Raw genomic sequence first — 16,044 nt, forward strand, 5'->3', positions numbered from 1 at the left:
GACATAGGAGAGTTGTTGTGAAAGTAGAAATGACAAGATTTGGCAGTAGATGGTATATGTGGGCTAAGTGGGAGTGAGGAGATGGGGATGACACTGAAGATACCCACAACAACGATAGGAAATTTTATAAGGTGGTACGCGTTTTTGGGAAAAATATGCCTCGTTTTATTTTAGACCTGTTGAGTTTGAGGCGCCACTGAGACCTTTAAGTAGCGGTGACGTAGAGGCATTTGAAGATTTATGTCTGTAGCTTAAAAATGTTGGAGATTGGAGCAGCTAGGTGGCACAGTGACTAGAGCACTGGCCCTGGAGTCAGGAGGACCTGAGTTCAAATCCGACCTCAGACACTTAACCCCCCCCAAAATTAGCCTTGTGACCTTGGGCAAGTCACTTAACCCCAATTGCCCTCCAAAAAGGAAAAAAAAATGTTAGAGATAAAAGATTTAGGAGTCAACTGGATGATAACTGAAATCCTGAGATAATGAGTGTTTGTCAAGAGAATTGAGAGAAGAGAAAGCAGCCAAATAGATGAGTAAAGGAATAAATGAATCAAACATTTATTAAGTACTTTCTATGTGCCAACCAATGTGCCAAGCTTTAGGGGTACAAATAGAAAAGCAAGAGATTCCTTGTTTACAAGGAGCTAGCATTCTGATTCAGGGAGACAGCACGCACAGGTTGGATGTAAGTAGATAGAGAAATCTATTGATCCTTGGGGTTCAGCTTCAGAGAAGATGGCAGTGTCTGGGAGGGCCAGTGGCAGGCCAGATGATAAGGCCTGGTGGTCCTGTAGCAATTTTCTGGAGAACTTATTTGTGAGGAACTCTTCTGATCCGGGAGATACAGCACCACTAGACTGCTCTGCCCCCTGTGGCCCAGTAGATGCCAATCCCAATGCTTGAGGTCAAAGGACAGGATGCCTGAGCTGCTGCTTTTGCCCTCTGCATCATCTGTTAACAGTCAACATCATTGTCCGTCATGGTTAGCACGTTACGTTTGAGTGGATGTAGTAAAAAGGAGGAGGAGAAAATGGGATCCAGGGAACTCACGGGTGGTGGGTGCAGCATCAGGAATGTAGGTAGAGGAGCGTGGTCCAAACCAGATACAGAACCTTGGGAATCTTCTCACTTAATAAGGTCATGAGGACGATGAGGAGCTTGAGAGAGAAACAGAGGAGAGGGGTAAGAGAAGGAGAAGGGGGAGAGTCCAGTGTTTCTGAAGTCAAGAAAGAAAAAGTCATGCAGAAGGAGAAGGTGGCAAATACCGTCAAGACGTCAAGGTGAATGAGGAGTTTTTGTTGTTGTTCAGTTTTAGTCGTATCTGACTCTTTGTGAACCTCTTTGGGGTTTTCTTGGAAATATGACTGAAGTGGCTTGCCATTTCCTTCTCAAGCTCATTTTACAGATGAGGAACTGAAGCAGAGTTAAGTGACTTTCCTAGGGTCACACAGCTGGTAAGTGTCTGAGGCAGGATTTGCACTCATGAAGATGATGTGTCTTTCTTATTCCAAATCTTGCACTCTATCCACTATACCACCTAGCTGCCCTAGTAGAAGTTTAGGCCTTCAGACTTTTTTGGTTGGGAGGTTATCGTGGCCTTTGCCAAAGCAGTGTCAGTAGCGTGGCGGTACCAGATTGCAAGGGGCTTTTGGAGGCCACTGATTACACACACAAACCTGAGAGTAGATTTGTTCTGCAAAATGCTTTTTTATTAGTGTATGAGCAGGGGAGCATCTCCTCCTGTTTCTGGAACTTGTGCATATGATCCTCCATGATGTTGACCACAGAATTGTTCACATCTCGTAAGTCTTCCACCAGTCCACTTTGGCATAGTCACAGATGATGACTTCAGAGCATTATACTATATCTGATTCTTTTCACTGCTCGCTCTGACTCACATTAAAAATGTTTGTCACCTGCAGCATCACTTTGGATCCTTCGGTTCAGTCCCTATACTCCCAGTCCATCTCCCCTGCTCTGATTTCCCTAGTATCCAAACTCAGCCTTGACCCCACTGTGTGTCCTGTGAATGATTCATTAGCCACAACCCTAGGATTGCTCACATCCCTGACTTTCTGCCAATTCCCAACCTGTTAATCCTCAACTCTGGGTAGCTCCTAAATGCATGCTCTGTTCCTGCTCCCAATATATCCAACACGTGATCATATTCACAAGCTCCGAAAATAGGAGGAGGTGCTCCCCTGCTCATACACTAATAAAAAAGCAAAACAAATTTACTCTTTTTTGTGTCTGTGCCTTTGCATTGACTGCCTCCCGTGTCTATTCTATTCTCCCTCTTTAGGTCTGACCCTTAAGCTTCCCTGCCTTCCACCAGTGGTCAGCTCGGAGCTCCCCTGCAGGAAGACGCTGCTGATCAGGGCCTCCTCTTTCAGATCACATTCCATTTGCGCTGGATATTTTCTACATACCCAGATATTTGCTAGCTTTCTCCCCATTATGAAAGCGAATGATGCTTGAAGGCAGTTTTATTTGTTTTGTTTTTCCTTTTCTTTTTATTTATCCCCAGCACTTAACACCATGCTTGGTACAGAACGCTTCATAAATGCTGATTGGCTGACCGACAGTTCTCTGCCAGTCAATTTTTGTGGTTTTCCTTCCAGTCCCAAAATCATTCTTCTTAGTAGTGGTCAGATGAGTTTTCGTGGAAGAGGCAGGTGTTGAGCAGTCAGGTAAGGAAGGATTCATGGAGGAGGTGGGAACTGAGCAAGACATTGAATAATTGGTAGGTATTGAATGCCAATTGAAGTGGCTTTCACTTCAGGGGAACTAGTTTGAGCAAAGAAGTAGCTAATGTGGCATGTTTGAGGGGCAATGAATAGGGTCTTGTAGGGAAATAAAGTTAAAAATACAGATTGGGACAAGGTTATAGAGGGTCATAAATACTAGGAGAAGGAGTTTAGAATTTATTCTAGGGATAAATGGAGAGCTATTTTGAGTAGGGAAGTGACATGATAAAAATGACTTTTTTTTTTCTTTTTGCTTTTTGGAGGGGGAAGGTAGGGCAATTGGGGTTAAGGCCACACAACTAGTTTTGTGTTGTGTCTGAGGCCGGATTTTAATTCAGGCCCTCCTGACTCCAGGGCCAGTGCTCTATTCACTGTGCCACCTAGATGCCCCTAAAAATGACGTTTTAAAGAAGATCATTCCTCCATTACTTTTTGTCATAGCAAAGATCTGAAACCAAAGTATATGCCCATCAGTTGGGGGTTGGTTAAAAAGTTGTGGTATATGAAAGTAATTGAGTATTATTGTTCTGCAAGAAGTGAATATGTATATAATAAATACAGAGAAACATGGCAACACTTAACATGAACTAATACAAAGGGAAATAAATAGAAACTGGGAAAAATATACAAAATTACTTCAGCAATGTAAACAGAGAACAGCAGCTCCAGCAAGACAATCAAAATTGAATGCTGCTAAATCATAATGACCAGGTTGGTCCCAAGAAGAGATATGAGAATATACCTCCCTTCACTTTTTATGGTAATTATAATAATAATAATTTGCATTTATTTAGGGCTTTGAGGCATACAGGCATTATATCATTTTTCCTCATGACAACCCTGGGAAGTAGGTGCTCTTATTGCTATTTTGTAGATGAGGAGATTGAGGAAGATACACATTAAGTGACTTGCCCAGGGTCACACAGCTAATGTGAAGTGAGGCCATGTTTGAACTTAGGCCTTCATGACAGGCCTTCAGAGTTCTGTCCACTATCTGGCTGCCTCTTTTCTTTTTGCAGAGGTTGGGAACCATGGAAATAGAACACTGCATATAACATCAGCTTTTAAAAATATTTGGGTTAGTTTTGCTGAACCTTTTTTTTCTTATTCTTTATTATAAGGAATAATTGGAGAGGGTAGGCAAAGAGACTTTGGCAGTTATTAGGTAGGGTATCATACACATCTAAGTCATTTGTATTAATTTGAAGTTTGATGGTCTGTGAAAAGATTTTGATCATGAATGAAACCCAGATAAGTAACACATACAATTTGGATTTAGCCAAACTGGTACTTGCTAACCTGGGAAATGTTTTAGGCATCTGAAGTAAAAAAAAGTACAGTAATTACCTTTTTCCAATTCTCAATGAGAAAAAGTTGCAGGGATGGAAATTCTGTGATAATGTAGAATGTAGCTATTACCCTGTTGTGTGTAATCCTATAATTTACTACAATATTAATTGTTTTCCAAAATTGGATGTGTTCTAAAGCCCCCTAAAAAAGTGATTTGGAGATTCTCCTCTATCTTGGATTCGTTGTGTATCGGCTTCTCTCCTTTAGCATGGTGAATTGAGAGTTTCCTTTTTGTTTGGCATGATACTGATTTGTTGTTTTCACTTTTTTATCATTATTTTTACAGAGAAGAAAGACATCGGATACAGAATGCGCACCTTTTCCAGGAGAGAGCATGTCTAGCTTCAGGAAAGAAGATGCTGGGGTTTCTGTGGCAAATACATCCCTCTCCAAAGAGTGGCTTAAGTGTGGTGATGGCTTTCAAAGTGACTCTGTGGCACCGGTAATGGTCTTTTCAAATTATTCTCCTTGAAGGTGAAAGATAGTTTTCCACCATGTTGCAATGGAAGGAATACTGATGTAGGCATGTTTAACTGGAAGTCATGGGACTTGAATTCCTTTTCCAACTTGGCCACTTGCTATCTGGGTGACCTTGGGCATGTCCCTTTATCTCCCTGGGTGTCAGTTTCCTAATCTGTAAAATGAAGGAGTTGGATTAGATGGCCTTTACTGTCCTTTCAAGCTTCAAATCTATAATCATTTGGTTCAGTTTTTGAGTGGAGTATGGTTTAGGACAAAACCCTGATATGGTTACTAGCTGCGGTTTCATGCATTTAAAAAATTTAGCTTCTAATTCTCATCTTAGTTGTATGTAATAAGCCTGACTTTTCCTCTTCCTGATATGATTCTGCTGGAATCCAGTGACCTTTTCGTGTGAAATTTTAAAAACTGGGGAATCACATTAGGCTGCAGTAATAGAAAAGTAAAGGAAATTAGACAATAATGTGCTCTGGTATCTGTTGCTGACTTCTTTGCCCAGAGTGATGTCTGTATTCTTTATGTTAGGGCTTTATCTTTAATCTTCAGTGCCCTTTAGAGTATCTTCCTTCCAGCATCTCTTCATCAGCTTTTGCAACAGGTGGTGCCATGGGTTGAAGGGTGGTACTGGATTGTGGAATTAAAGAATTGCATATTTGCCTAAAATGTGAATTCCTGAGTTGCAGCAGTCAGTCCTGACAGTTCTCTCCAAGGGTCCTGTTGGGGTCCATCTGAGTGTTTGTTTTGTCTTGAATTGTCAGCCCCGGTCGTCCCTGTTGTTTCCATCTTGGAGTCTTCCACTTATATAGTGCTTACTAAATTCTGAAGGAGTGGAAATGTTCCCTAATATTGCATAGGGCTTATTACCTGCAACTACTCTACTGGTGTCCTTAAGTTGATCAGATTTTCTGGTTCACTTTTAATGTTGTGCTGACTTTTTTTCTTTTTTTTACAACTTTATATAATTCAGGCTGATGAGATTGCATATCATCTGCATTCTTCCCTCTGACCAACCCTCTGACTTTCCTCCTTACTCCAGTATTCCTCTCTGTTAATGGAGTTGGTGAAATTTTCTCATCAGGTCATTGCTAGTTTCTGGGGAGGCTTAATTATGACTGGAAAAGGCCTTGAAGTAATTTATTCTTTTCTTCTTTACCTATTCCTATATCTAATGATTTTAGACTGATGGATATTTTTGAGCATTAGCCTTGAGGTTAGAGACCAGATAGTTTTCAGATAAAAACCAAAAAATCAGAGTGTTTAGTGTGAGGCCTATCATGCTGGTTAGGAGACCTAATTTAAACTGGGTGATTTAGACTAATTTAGACTGGGTTGAGATCATTGAACTTGGAAGTCAGGACACAAGGTTCCATTTATATTTGTTGAATTGGATTGAACAGCTCTAACACTTAGCAGCTGAATGACTTTCATTGGGCAAGCCTTTTGAGCCTCAGATTCCTTTTCTGGAAAACTGGGATGGTAATATTTACTGTTTTCTGTATGTGAAACTCATAGGGAAAGTGCTATATAAAGTGCTATAAAGTATTAACTGTAATAAAATATTCAATTGATAGTTGATTTCTACCTCCTATGCTTTATGTATGTGTATATTTCTATGCCTACATTTAATATTTCTGAATATTATATGTATTTCTACCCCTATACTTTTATGTATCTCTTCACTCTTTGACGTACTTTAGTTTTACATAAAAGTTCTGCTTGTAGTAATTGTCTTTGTTCAGAAGACTGCTTAGTGGGCTATTATAGTTAATTGAATATTCAGTATTTGTAACTGATCATTGGAAATCTATGTATAGTATATCTAATAACTTTTAAAGAATTGGAACATGGTAAGACGATGACCTTAAATTGTTTTGAACTATCCATCATTTCATTAATGTGGGTTCTACTTCCCCTGATGTAGATCTTAACATCTCCATGTTTTAGGTTTTGAGGAATAAAAAAATGCTTCCTGAGTTGTCAGCTTTCTGGTGATGGGCCTGTCAGCATGTAGTTGAGCTTAGCTTTGGGTAATAAAACTATGGTCCTGTTCATCCTCAGGCGCTATCAGTCTGGTAGGACTTGCCCCCACCTTGAACCCTACTTCTGACATGACCTTTGGCATGGTTACCTTCATGCCACCTTGAAGTTACCTTGAAGAGTAGGACATTAGTGAAGGATCGTAACATTTACATTATGAGAACTCTTCTGAACATATTTTAATTCTGAATTTCTAAAGCATTGCAGGTTTTTAAAGTGTTAGGTTCATTTTGAATAGCAGTTACAAGATTTTACGTTATTGTACCTAAGCTTTCTTTTTTGTTTAGATTATGAATAAATGGATGTTTACTGCATAAGGACTTCAAATCAGAATTTTAAAGCTGGAAGGGACCTATATGAGCATCTAGACCAACCCCCTTCTTTTGTAGATAAGGAAATGGAGCCTCAGAGAAGGGAAAGGGAGGGAACAAGTACTGTCATATTCCAGGCACTTTGCTAAGCACTTTACTAATATTATCTTCTTCGAGCTTCACAACATCCCTGGGAAGTAGATGCTGTTATTATCCCCATTTTACAGTTGTTGAAACTGAGTCAAACAAATTAAATGATTTGACCAGGATTACACAACTAGTAAGTGTCTGAGGCTGGATTTAATAACACCTAGTCACCTGTTACTTCTTCATAGTCTTAGCACTAGTTAGTATTTTATTGATTTTTTTAAAATCATGATATAGCATAATTGTGCTGTGAAGAATACTTCATTGGTTAAATGTACTACTAAGTGAAAGCAAAGAGAGTGGTAATGATCAAGGATTGCTATGATGGGCAGTACAATGTTCTTGTCTCTTACCAGATGCTTTATGTAGTATTGTTGGCTCTTATTTATAGACACTTGAAGTTCTCTCTTCTTGCTTTTTGCTTGCAGATTATAGAATTGTCCACTGAGATGGCTATTATGAAGGAGCACCTTGAATCTTCCCTCAAGTCTGAGGAAGGTAAATTTTTCTCCCTGATTTCAAACTGGCAAAAGGCCTCCTCTGACATCTCCTTGTGATGATATGCCAGTTAAGTACAAACTCGGGCAGGTCCTGTTGAACCAGGAAGGGTTTGCATACAAACTCAGCAGTGGGATTGACCGTCATCCTAGGGACCTGACCTATTCAGAGAATTTCATCTTCAGGATGGTAGTGGGTTGATACTTTTTTTTATTTTGGCCACAGCCATTTTTGATGACTTTCTTTTAAAATTAGAGAAGAATGATGAATGAAGGATTGTCACACTGATGAAATCACAGATGTTTGTAGTACTAAAGGTTCTTGGTGTAAGAGGCAACTCCTTTCTTTGCTTAGATCTGGGTCTTGAAATAAATCTGGCTGAATGCAAATGTCCCAGGTTCTTGAGATTGTGCTTTTGGCACTCAGGTTTTAGAGAGCTAGGCCAAAAAATTTTACAGGGTCACTACAGATCAACTTTCCCTATTTCCTGAGTTCCTGGTGAGAGTGATGGTTCTTAGGAAACTGGAAAATTCAGTTCAGTTCACATTTATTAAGAACTTAACTGTGTGTATACTCTAGTAGGCACTGAATCTTCCAATCTGAATCAATTTTTTTGAGAATCACTGTATTCTATTCCTATATAGTTACATGATCCCAGGCAAAATCTAAGCAGTATTTGTTTATTGAGTACTCCCTAGGCACAAGGCACAGTGTGATAGGCTTCATTTTCCCCACATGCAAACAGAAGATTAAAGTATGGTTCTTGATCACAAAGAGGAATTGTGGACATAATAGGTATAATACAAAATTGGATATAATAAATACAAAGTGATATGAGACATAAGAAGAAATTTTATTTTCAATCACGAAAGAAAAATTTAATTATGTTTAGTGTGACATATTAAGACAGAAAGGGGTACTTAGACATTTTATAAAGTTTTTCATCAATAAAGGTAGCAATAAGGATTTTCTGGTTAATTCTCACTTAACCCAAAATCAAATTAATTGGACTCTCATTTTATATACCAGTTAATCTGGTTAATCAAGATTTTACTGTATATTTATGGAAAATTTATCTGAGGAACTCAGTGTATGATTTGTGGCGCTTCCAGTCTTGCATCATGGAAGCTTCTCAGTATTATGAGATAGATATTTTTTTCTTCCATTTGTTCTTCAGAAATTAGTTACAAAAGTTTTTTTTTTTTTGCTTTTCAGAGGGGCAATTGGGGTTAAATGACTTGCCCAAAGTCACACAGCTAATTATTGTGTTAACTGTCCGAGGCTGCATTTGAACTCTGGTCCTCCTGAGTCCAGGGCTGGTGCTGTATTCACTGAACCACCTAGCCACCCCAGTAACAAAAATATTAAAATAAATAAAGCTGCATAAAAATCTTTTTCCCACAAATTTTCCCCCAAAATGAACTAATAATGACTGTGGACTTCAAGTGTCTTGATTTCTTTGCCTAATCCATCTTTACTAGATAGGTGGTTATTGAAATTTTTCATCCCATTTGTAATCCCTCCAAACAGGGCAGAAATTCTTTATTATTATCTTTGTGTGTTTCTCCAGTGCTAAGGATAGTACTTGGTGTATAATAAATGCATTGAATAAAGGGTTGTGGAATGAATGTCATCCTTATCCTCCCCTTTCCCAAAGCCTTGTTCTATCTCTTTCCCTCCATGTAACCTTTCCTAAATAGCTTTTAAGAAACAGTTTATCTCCTTCTTGTTATTACCATGGAATTTAAAGATTGGGAGAAAAGGAAGGAGTGGGGGGAGGGAATAAATATTTAGATAGCACTTACTATGTGCCATGCACTTTGCTAAGCTTTTTACAAATATCTCATTTGATCCTGACAACAATCTTTCGAGTTTGGTGCTGTTATCATCCTAATTTTTCATTTGAGGAAACTGAGGCAGACAAAAATTAAGTGACTTGGCCAGACACACAGTTAAAGTGTTTAAGACTGGATTTGAATTGTCTTCCTGATTCCAGGTCTAGTGCTCTATGTCCTTCACCACTTAACTGCCTCAAAGGCATTGTAGGGATAATAGGAAGTCAGTCAGAGATCAACTCATTAGTCACATAGGTTAAGACTGGTGATAGTACCCAATATTTGTTGGTAGCTCCATTTTAGGGCCCTGTCACATATTTAGAACTTAAACTTAAAAAAATTCTAATCTCTGGCATCCATATTGCTGGCTTTAGGCACATTGTGCTGGACCTGAGGTTCTCTGATGTTTTCATTCAGTGACAAATCCCTCCCCTTCACTCAGCTCTACCAGAAAAACATGTTAAGATAGCCATGCCACTGATGATTGCCATAGCAACATCCTTATCTTTTGTCTTTCTTATTTCAGAATAAATCAGATCTTACCTGATTTTGTTTCATTAAGAATAGGACCAGGTAGAGGTAATGGAAGGGGACGTAGCCAGAGAGCAGGATCCACTTAATTGCAGAGAAATATGTAAGGAGCTGAATACAGCTCTTCTCTTAAGACTAGAATCATTTTGACAAATGCTTGTTAAATGTCTTCTAGCACTAGAGAATCACTTATTGTAAGACACTAGATAGGGGGTACAAAGACAGGGGAAAAATAATGTAATTCTTTTATTTTTATTTTAATTTTTGCCTTTTTTAATTCAATTTTTAATTTATTAATTTGTTTGTTTCCTTTTAGTTTACAGGATTCAATTCCACAATTCCTTGAATTTCACATTTTGTCCCCCTCCTTCCCCTCCCCCCAAAATAATGTAATTCTTGCTCTTAAGTAGCTGGCAATCTAGGAAGGGGTTATAGAACACGACATATATTTATTTATCTGTGCATTTGGGGGGAAGGAGAGGTCCAAAACTCTATAGGGAAGGAGGAGAAAAACTCTTTCAGCTAGAGAGGTCAGGAATTGGGTTTCATAGCCAGCATATTTGGGAAATGTGGACAGAATGATTATCTCTTGATAGTTAATAGCCTTTTTTGTCCTTTTCTGTTATTTTAAAGCTTTCGTTTCAAAAGCTACCATTAACTATTTTATTGAGTCCACTGCTATAGGCAGGGACCCAGAGTGATCATGAAATTGATACAGAGGAAAACTCAAGAGGATTCATATCATCATTAACAAATATTTATTGAGTGCCCCATGAGTATTCTTGGAAATTATAGCCCCATAATTCATTGTCATAAAATTCCTTTCTGAGTCCTTTGTCCATGCTTCAGTGGCTTTGCTAGTCTTTTATTAGACTTTTGTATCAAATGTAAATCTTCTTTTTTTAATTTTTATCACATATTTCATCTCAGCAAAAATGAACAGTTTACAGATTACAGGCAAGAACTAAGTTTCTCCAGTGCATAAACTTGGAATATTTTGCATTTTGGTAAAAGAAAAAATATAACCCTTAACAAAAATTGTAATAATAATAATAGCTTATTTGCTCTGTCCCTCCTTCTGGTCTCTTTTGTTTCTATACTTTTTCTTTGGTTCACAATTGAGATAAATATGTTATCTATCCTTCAGTTTTTTGTGGTTTTGTGTTTTTAAATCATTGATCCACTTTGAATTTTTATAGTATATATTGTGAAGTGTCAGTTTAAATTTGTTTCTTTTCCTCATTGCTATCCATTTCCCCTCAAATTTTTGTTAAATAATGATTCATTTTCCCAGTATCTTGTAATCTTGCATTTTTCAGATTCTAACTTTTCTTATGCATTTGCACATACTTTTCATATATGTGTAGTTCTATTTAGCCACAATTATTTTGTCTTTATTGGCATTTCTCTCTCCTTCTTAGCTGTATTACCTGTCGTTCTGTCTTTGATTCTATTAGTCTTGCTTTTAGTTGATGTTATTTTATAATTTTCTTTCCTGAAGTCCTTTTGCAGGGCCTTTTTTATAGATTCTTTTCCTTCTTTCTCTTCCTTCCTCCTTCCTTCCTTCCTTTTTTTTTTTAACATTCTCTTCCATAAGATTATGAGTTCTAAAATTTCTCCTTCCCCTTCCCTCTCAACAAAATGGCATGTAATCTGATAATGGGCTTTACGTATGCATTCATATTAAACATATTTTCATATTAGTCCTTTTGTAAAGAAGAATTAGACCAATGGGAGGAATGGTGAGAAAGAAGAAATAAAAAAAGCTTCAGTAGATTCTTAAAGGCTGTGTCAGCATAATGTATGCTGTGGTAGGTTCTTCTAAGATGGAAAGGTCTAGGCTTTTCATTATCTGAGGACATCCTAGCTGAATTTGGGAGATTCATCACCAAAAGCTTGACCACTTTGTGAATTAGTTTAATCATAGCAACTCCTAAAGAATGTCTTCTAACTCACAGATGGGTCACAGTCTGCCTTGGTAGAAGCCATATCTATTCTGATCAGTCACATCCTATGAAGTATTTTTAATTTTGGAGAATTTTATCATCCTTTTCTCCTAAGATTTATAACTCAGTTCTTCCTTTAATTCGTTTTATGCCCCCTTTTTTTTTTTTTTGAGTGGGGGAGGCTGATTTTAATTATTTTAATTTTTTGTGTATGTTTGTTATTTATGATTTTTATTTCTCTGGATTTCTTCTATTTCTAATGCTGCTGTGGCTGATATTTTAGTAACATTTGTACTTTTATTAAACTCCTTTTGTTTGTGTATCGACTTTTTGGTGAGGATTGGTTTTCATGTAAGAATTTCTAACAACCTTGTTTCTTTTCCAATTTTTTTTTCTTTTTGGAGGGGGGAAGGCAGGGCAATTGGGGTTAAGTGACTTGCCCAAGGTCACACGACTAGTATGTGTTAAGTGTCTGAGGCTGAATTCGGACTCAGGTCCTCCTGATTGCAGGGCCGGTGCTCACTGTGCTGCTTACACAACTAGTATGTGTTAAGTGTCTGAGGCTGAATTTGGACTCAGGTCCTCCTGATTCCAGGGCCGGTGCTCACTGTGCTGCTTAGCCACCCCCAAATTTCTTTTGCTATTTTTAAAGGGGAATCATGAGGAGTCAGACCTTCTTGTGATCTCTCATTCTACAAACAGCTTCCACATCCTCTCTCATCTTATTTTGCTTCTCTCACATGAAATTATTTGTTTTTTCCCCTTGTAGTAGATGGTGTTCTGGGTGGATGCTTGGTTTATATGATTATTGAAATATGTTTATTTTTTAATAAGGCATCCCTTCATTTATGAGAGCCTGTTAAAGTGTCTTGCCATTTAATATTTGTTGATATACAATCTTCAAGCCGTTAAAAACTGACATTGAGGGGTGGCCAGGTGGCTCAATGAGTAAGAGCACCAGCTCCAGTGTCGAGATAACCTGGGGATCAAATCTGGGCTCAGATACTTAGCACCACACCCAGAAATAACTGGCCATGTAACCTTGAGCAAGTTACTTAACCCTGATTGCTTAAAAAAAAACCTGACATTGATAAAATAATTCATTTTTATTAAAAAATAGCTTAATTTAATTGATTTTTTTTAATGTTTTCTAAAATAGTAGCTTCTCCATCTGAAGTTTTAAAGGGACCACCTGACATAATTTGGAGCTCTAGTGGGAGTGATCTCTCAGAAGATGATAAAGAGATGCCTTGTCAATCTCAGAAACATAAAAGATGTACTCCCAACATAGATGACAGCAGCAGTGAAGGTAAGTTGATAGATTTTTAAGAAATTCAAGTTCTGTTGCATTTTTTCTTCAGAACCAATGGTAATGATATGATATGGTTTCACTAACTTGTGTTTTGGACAAAAAGTGTAAGAATTAATGGGTAGAAGAAATACTTTCTTGGTTTAGTTGTAATGTTTTAAATTACATTCATTAATGTTCTTGGTCATTTATAGGTCATATGAATGCCAAGGATTTTAATTATGCTAAAAGCCTTAGATGAACTGAAGTCAAGTTTATAGCTTTTTAATTATTTGTATCACTTTGGTGATGCTGGGCAACACTTAAAAAAGGTTCATTTGAAAGGCAAGCTTTAGAGAGGCCAGTTTTTCCCTTAGTTACTATGCCTGTAATTCTAGGAACTGCCATTAGATGAATGTGACATAGTGTCAGTGATGTAATTGCATTTCTATTTGCTTTCATGCTTTGAAAGATCCTTGGTTTTACACTATATAAATTGCAGTCCCAGCATGCTTTATTGTTATGAGAGATTCTTGTTCATATTTTCACTTTAGAACCTCTATGGAAAATGTCATTGAGGCCTTCTACTTGTTCTGTTAGTGCATTGTTTTTTTTTTCTTTTTTTAGTAAGCAATTGGGGTTAAGTAACTTGCTCAAGGTTACACGGCCAGTTATTTCTGGATGTGGTGCTAAGTATCAGAGGCCGGATTCGATCCCAGGTCATCCCGACACTGGAGCCGGTGCTCTTACTTGCTGAGCCACCTGGCCGCCCCTAAGCAATTGGGGTTAAGTAACTTGCTCAAGGTTACACGGCCAGGTGTTTCTGGGTGGGTGCTAAGTGTCTGAGCCCGGGATTCAATCTCCAGGTCTTCTCAACACTGGAGCCGGTGCTCTTACTCGTTGTGCTACCTGGCCAGCCCTGTTAGTGCATTGTTGATACCATTGTTGTATGTCTGTTGTCTCTCATCATTACTCCATGAAAGGCTGACCTCTTTCTGTTAAAGTTATCCCAGTGAAGTCATATAATGAGTTTGAATGAACCTTACAGACCATCTAATCCATGATTATATGAATATATATGAATTGTATGAAAAACACAGGACGAATGTTCCCTTGGCCTTGCCTTGAGGCCGTTAATGAGGAGGAGCCTACTGTTTCCTGAGGCAACATGTGGAACTTTTGTATAGCTCTAATTATTAGGAAGTCTTTCCATATACTGCATTAAAATTGGCCCTCTCTAGTTTCCACTGATCTGTTCTGTCTTCTGGGGCCAAGTAGAATAAGCTCATCCTCTTCCATTAACAACCCTTACCTTACTCAAAGATAGTTATATGCCCATTCTTCGTACTTCTGCATCTTTTCTTTTCCTGGTTATACATCCCCACCTTTTTGAGTCAGTCCTAATATGGTATATGATCTCCTCAAGGCATTAACTTTTTTGGGTGCTCTCCTCTGGACACTAACTAGCTTATCAGTCTTATTCCAGATATTCTCTAGACAGTGAATAGTTTGCTAGGACTATGCCCCTCCTGGACTTGGATACCATCTAAGATGATGTTTCTTGTTGCCTTTTTTTTTTTTAAGCTATTGTAGTGTGATAGGAAACCTTTTCAAATGAGATACTGTGGCAGTTACAATTTGTAGTAGGATGAAATCAGGGATCTTATTGACACATTGAACTTGTAATTCAGTAAAATGACTAGATCAAAGGTTCTTAAATTGTTTTTTTATGTTAGCCTTTGGCTGTCTAGTGAAGGCAGTGGATCTTTTCTCAGCATAAAGTTTTTAAATACAGAAAATGAAAGGATTACAAAGCAAACCAGTTATATTGAAATATAGTTGTCAGAATATGAATAGAAACAAGTTCCTGGACCCCAGGTTCGGATCCTTGGTCCTAGTTATTTTTTAATCTAATTTATTTATTTATTTTTTCAAATGCTTTATTAACTTCTGGTTTACATCATTCATTTTCTCCAGATTTTGAGTTACAGGTTTTCTCCCCGTTTTTCCCCTACCACCGCCTCAAAATAGTGGTCCCACAAGGATATCCCCTCCTTCAATCTGCTCTCTCTCTATCTTCTCCCATACCCCTCTTCGACTTTTCCAGTAGGGCATGGTAGATTTCTGTGCCCCAGTGCCTATATATCTTATTTCCAAATTACATGTAAAATAGTATTAATAATAGTCTATATATATTTTTTTAAACATTTGATTTTAAAACTTTGAATTCCAGATTCATTCCCTTCCTCCCTTGTCACCCACCCTTACTGGGAAGATAAGCAATTCAGTATAGGTTGTACACGTATAGCTATGCAAAACATTACCATAGTAGATATATTGTAAAAGACTGACTATATTTCCCTCCCTCCTATCCCACCTCCCACTTCTTGTTCTATTCTTGACTTTGATCCTGTCCCTTTTCAAAAGTGGGTGCTTCCAACTTCCCTCCCCCCACCCTTCCATCATCCCCGCTCTCATCCCCTTCCCCCCTACTCTCCGGTAGGGTGAGATACACTATTTAGTGTGCATGTCATTCCCTCCCTGAGCTAAATTCAATGAGAATAAGGTTGATGCATTCCCTTTTGCCTTCCTATTCTTCCCCTCCATTGTAACCATTTTCCCTTTCCTCTTCTATGTGAGATAGTTTACCCCATTCTATCTCTCCCCATCTCCTCTCATTATATTCCTCTCTCACCTCTTAATTTCACCTTTTAAGTATCATCCCTTCCTATTAAATTGGTACTGTGCCCTCCATCTATGTATACCTGTAAATATATATACACATATTCACATATGTATTCATATGCCCATATACCCTCATATATATATATATATATATATATATATATATATATATATGTATATATACACATTT

At 37.9% G+C, this 16,044-nt stretch overlaps 1 protein-coding gene across 5 annotated transcripts in view; it reads left to right on the plus strand.

Moving 5' to 3' along the window:
- SPIDR (scaffold protein involved in DNA repair) overlaps window positions 1-16,044 on the plus strand; it is a 593,302-nt gene that overhangs the window by 11,044 nt on the left and 566,214 nt on the right. For 2 of the 5 annotated variants that reach the window (XM_069099903.1, XM_069099905.1), the window contains exons 2-4: window positions 4,383-4,538; window positions 7,500-7,569; window positions 13,041-13,190. In XM_069099903.1, coding sequence (XP_068956004.1) covers window positions 4,383-4,538; window positions 7,500-7,569; window positions 13,041-13,190 — 376 coding nt within the window. Of the gene's footprint in view, window positions 1-4,382; window positions 4,539-7,499; window positions 7,570-13,040; window positions 13,191-16,044 lie in introns of those variants that run through there. The other 3 variants (XM_069099904.1, XM_069099906.1, XM_069099908.1) reach the window with 2 other exon arrangements.

The sequence above is a fragment of the Petaurus breviceps genome, unplaced genomic scaffold, assembly GCF_028583685.1.
Source record: "Petaurus breviceps papuanus isolate PSGF00001 unplaced genomic scaffold, PetGlider_PUasm1.0 38, whole genome shotgun sequence".
NCBI classification, from domain to species: domain Eukaryota; kingdom Metazoa; phylum Chordata; class Mammalia; order Diprotodontia; family Petauridae; genus Petaurus; species Petaurus breviceps.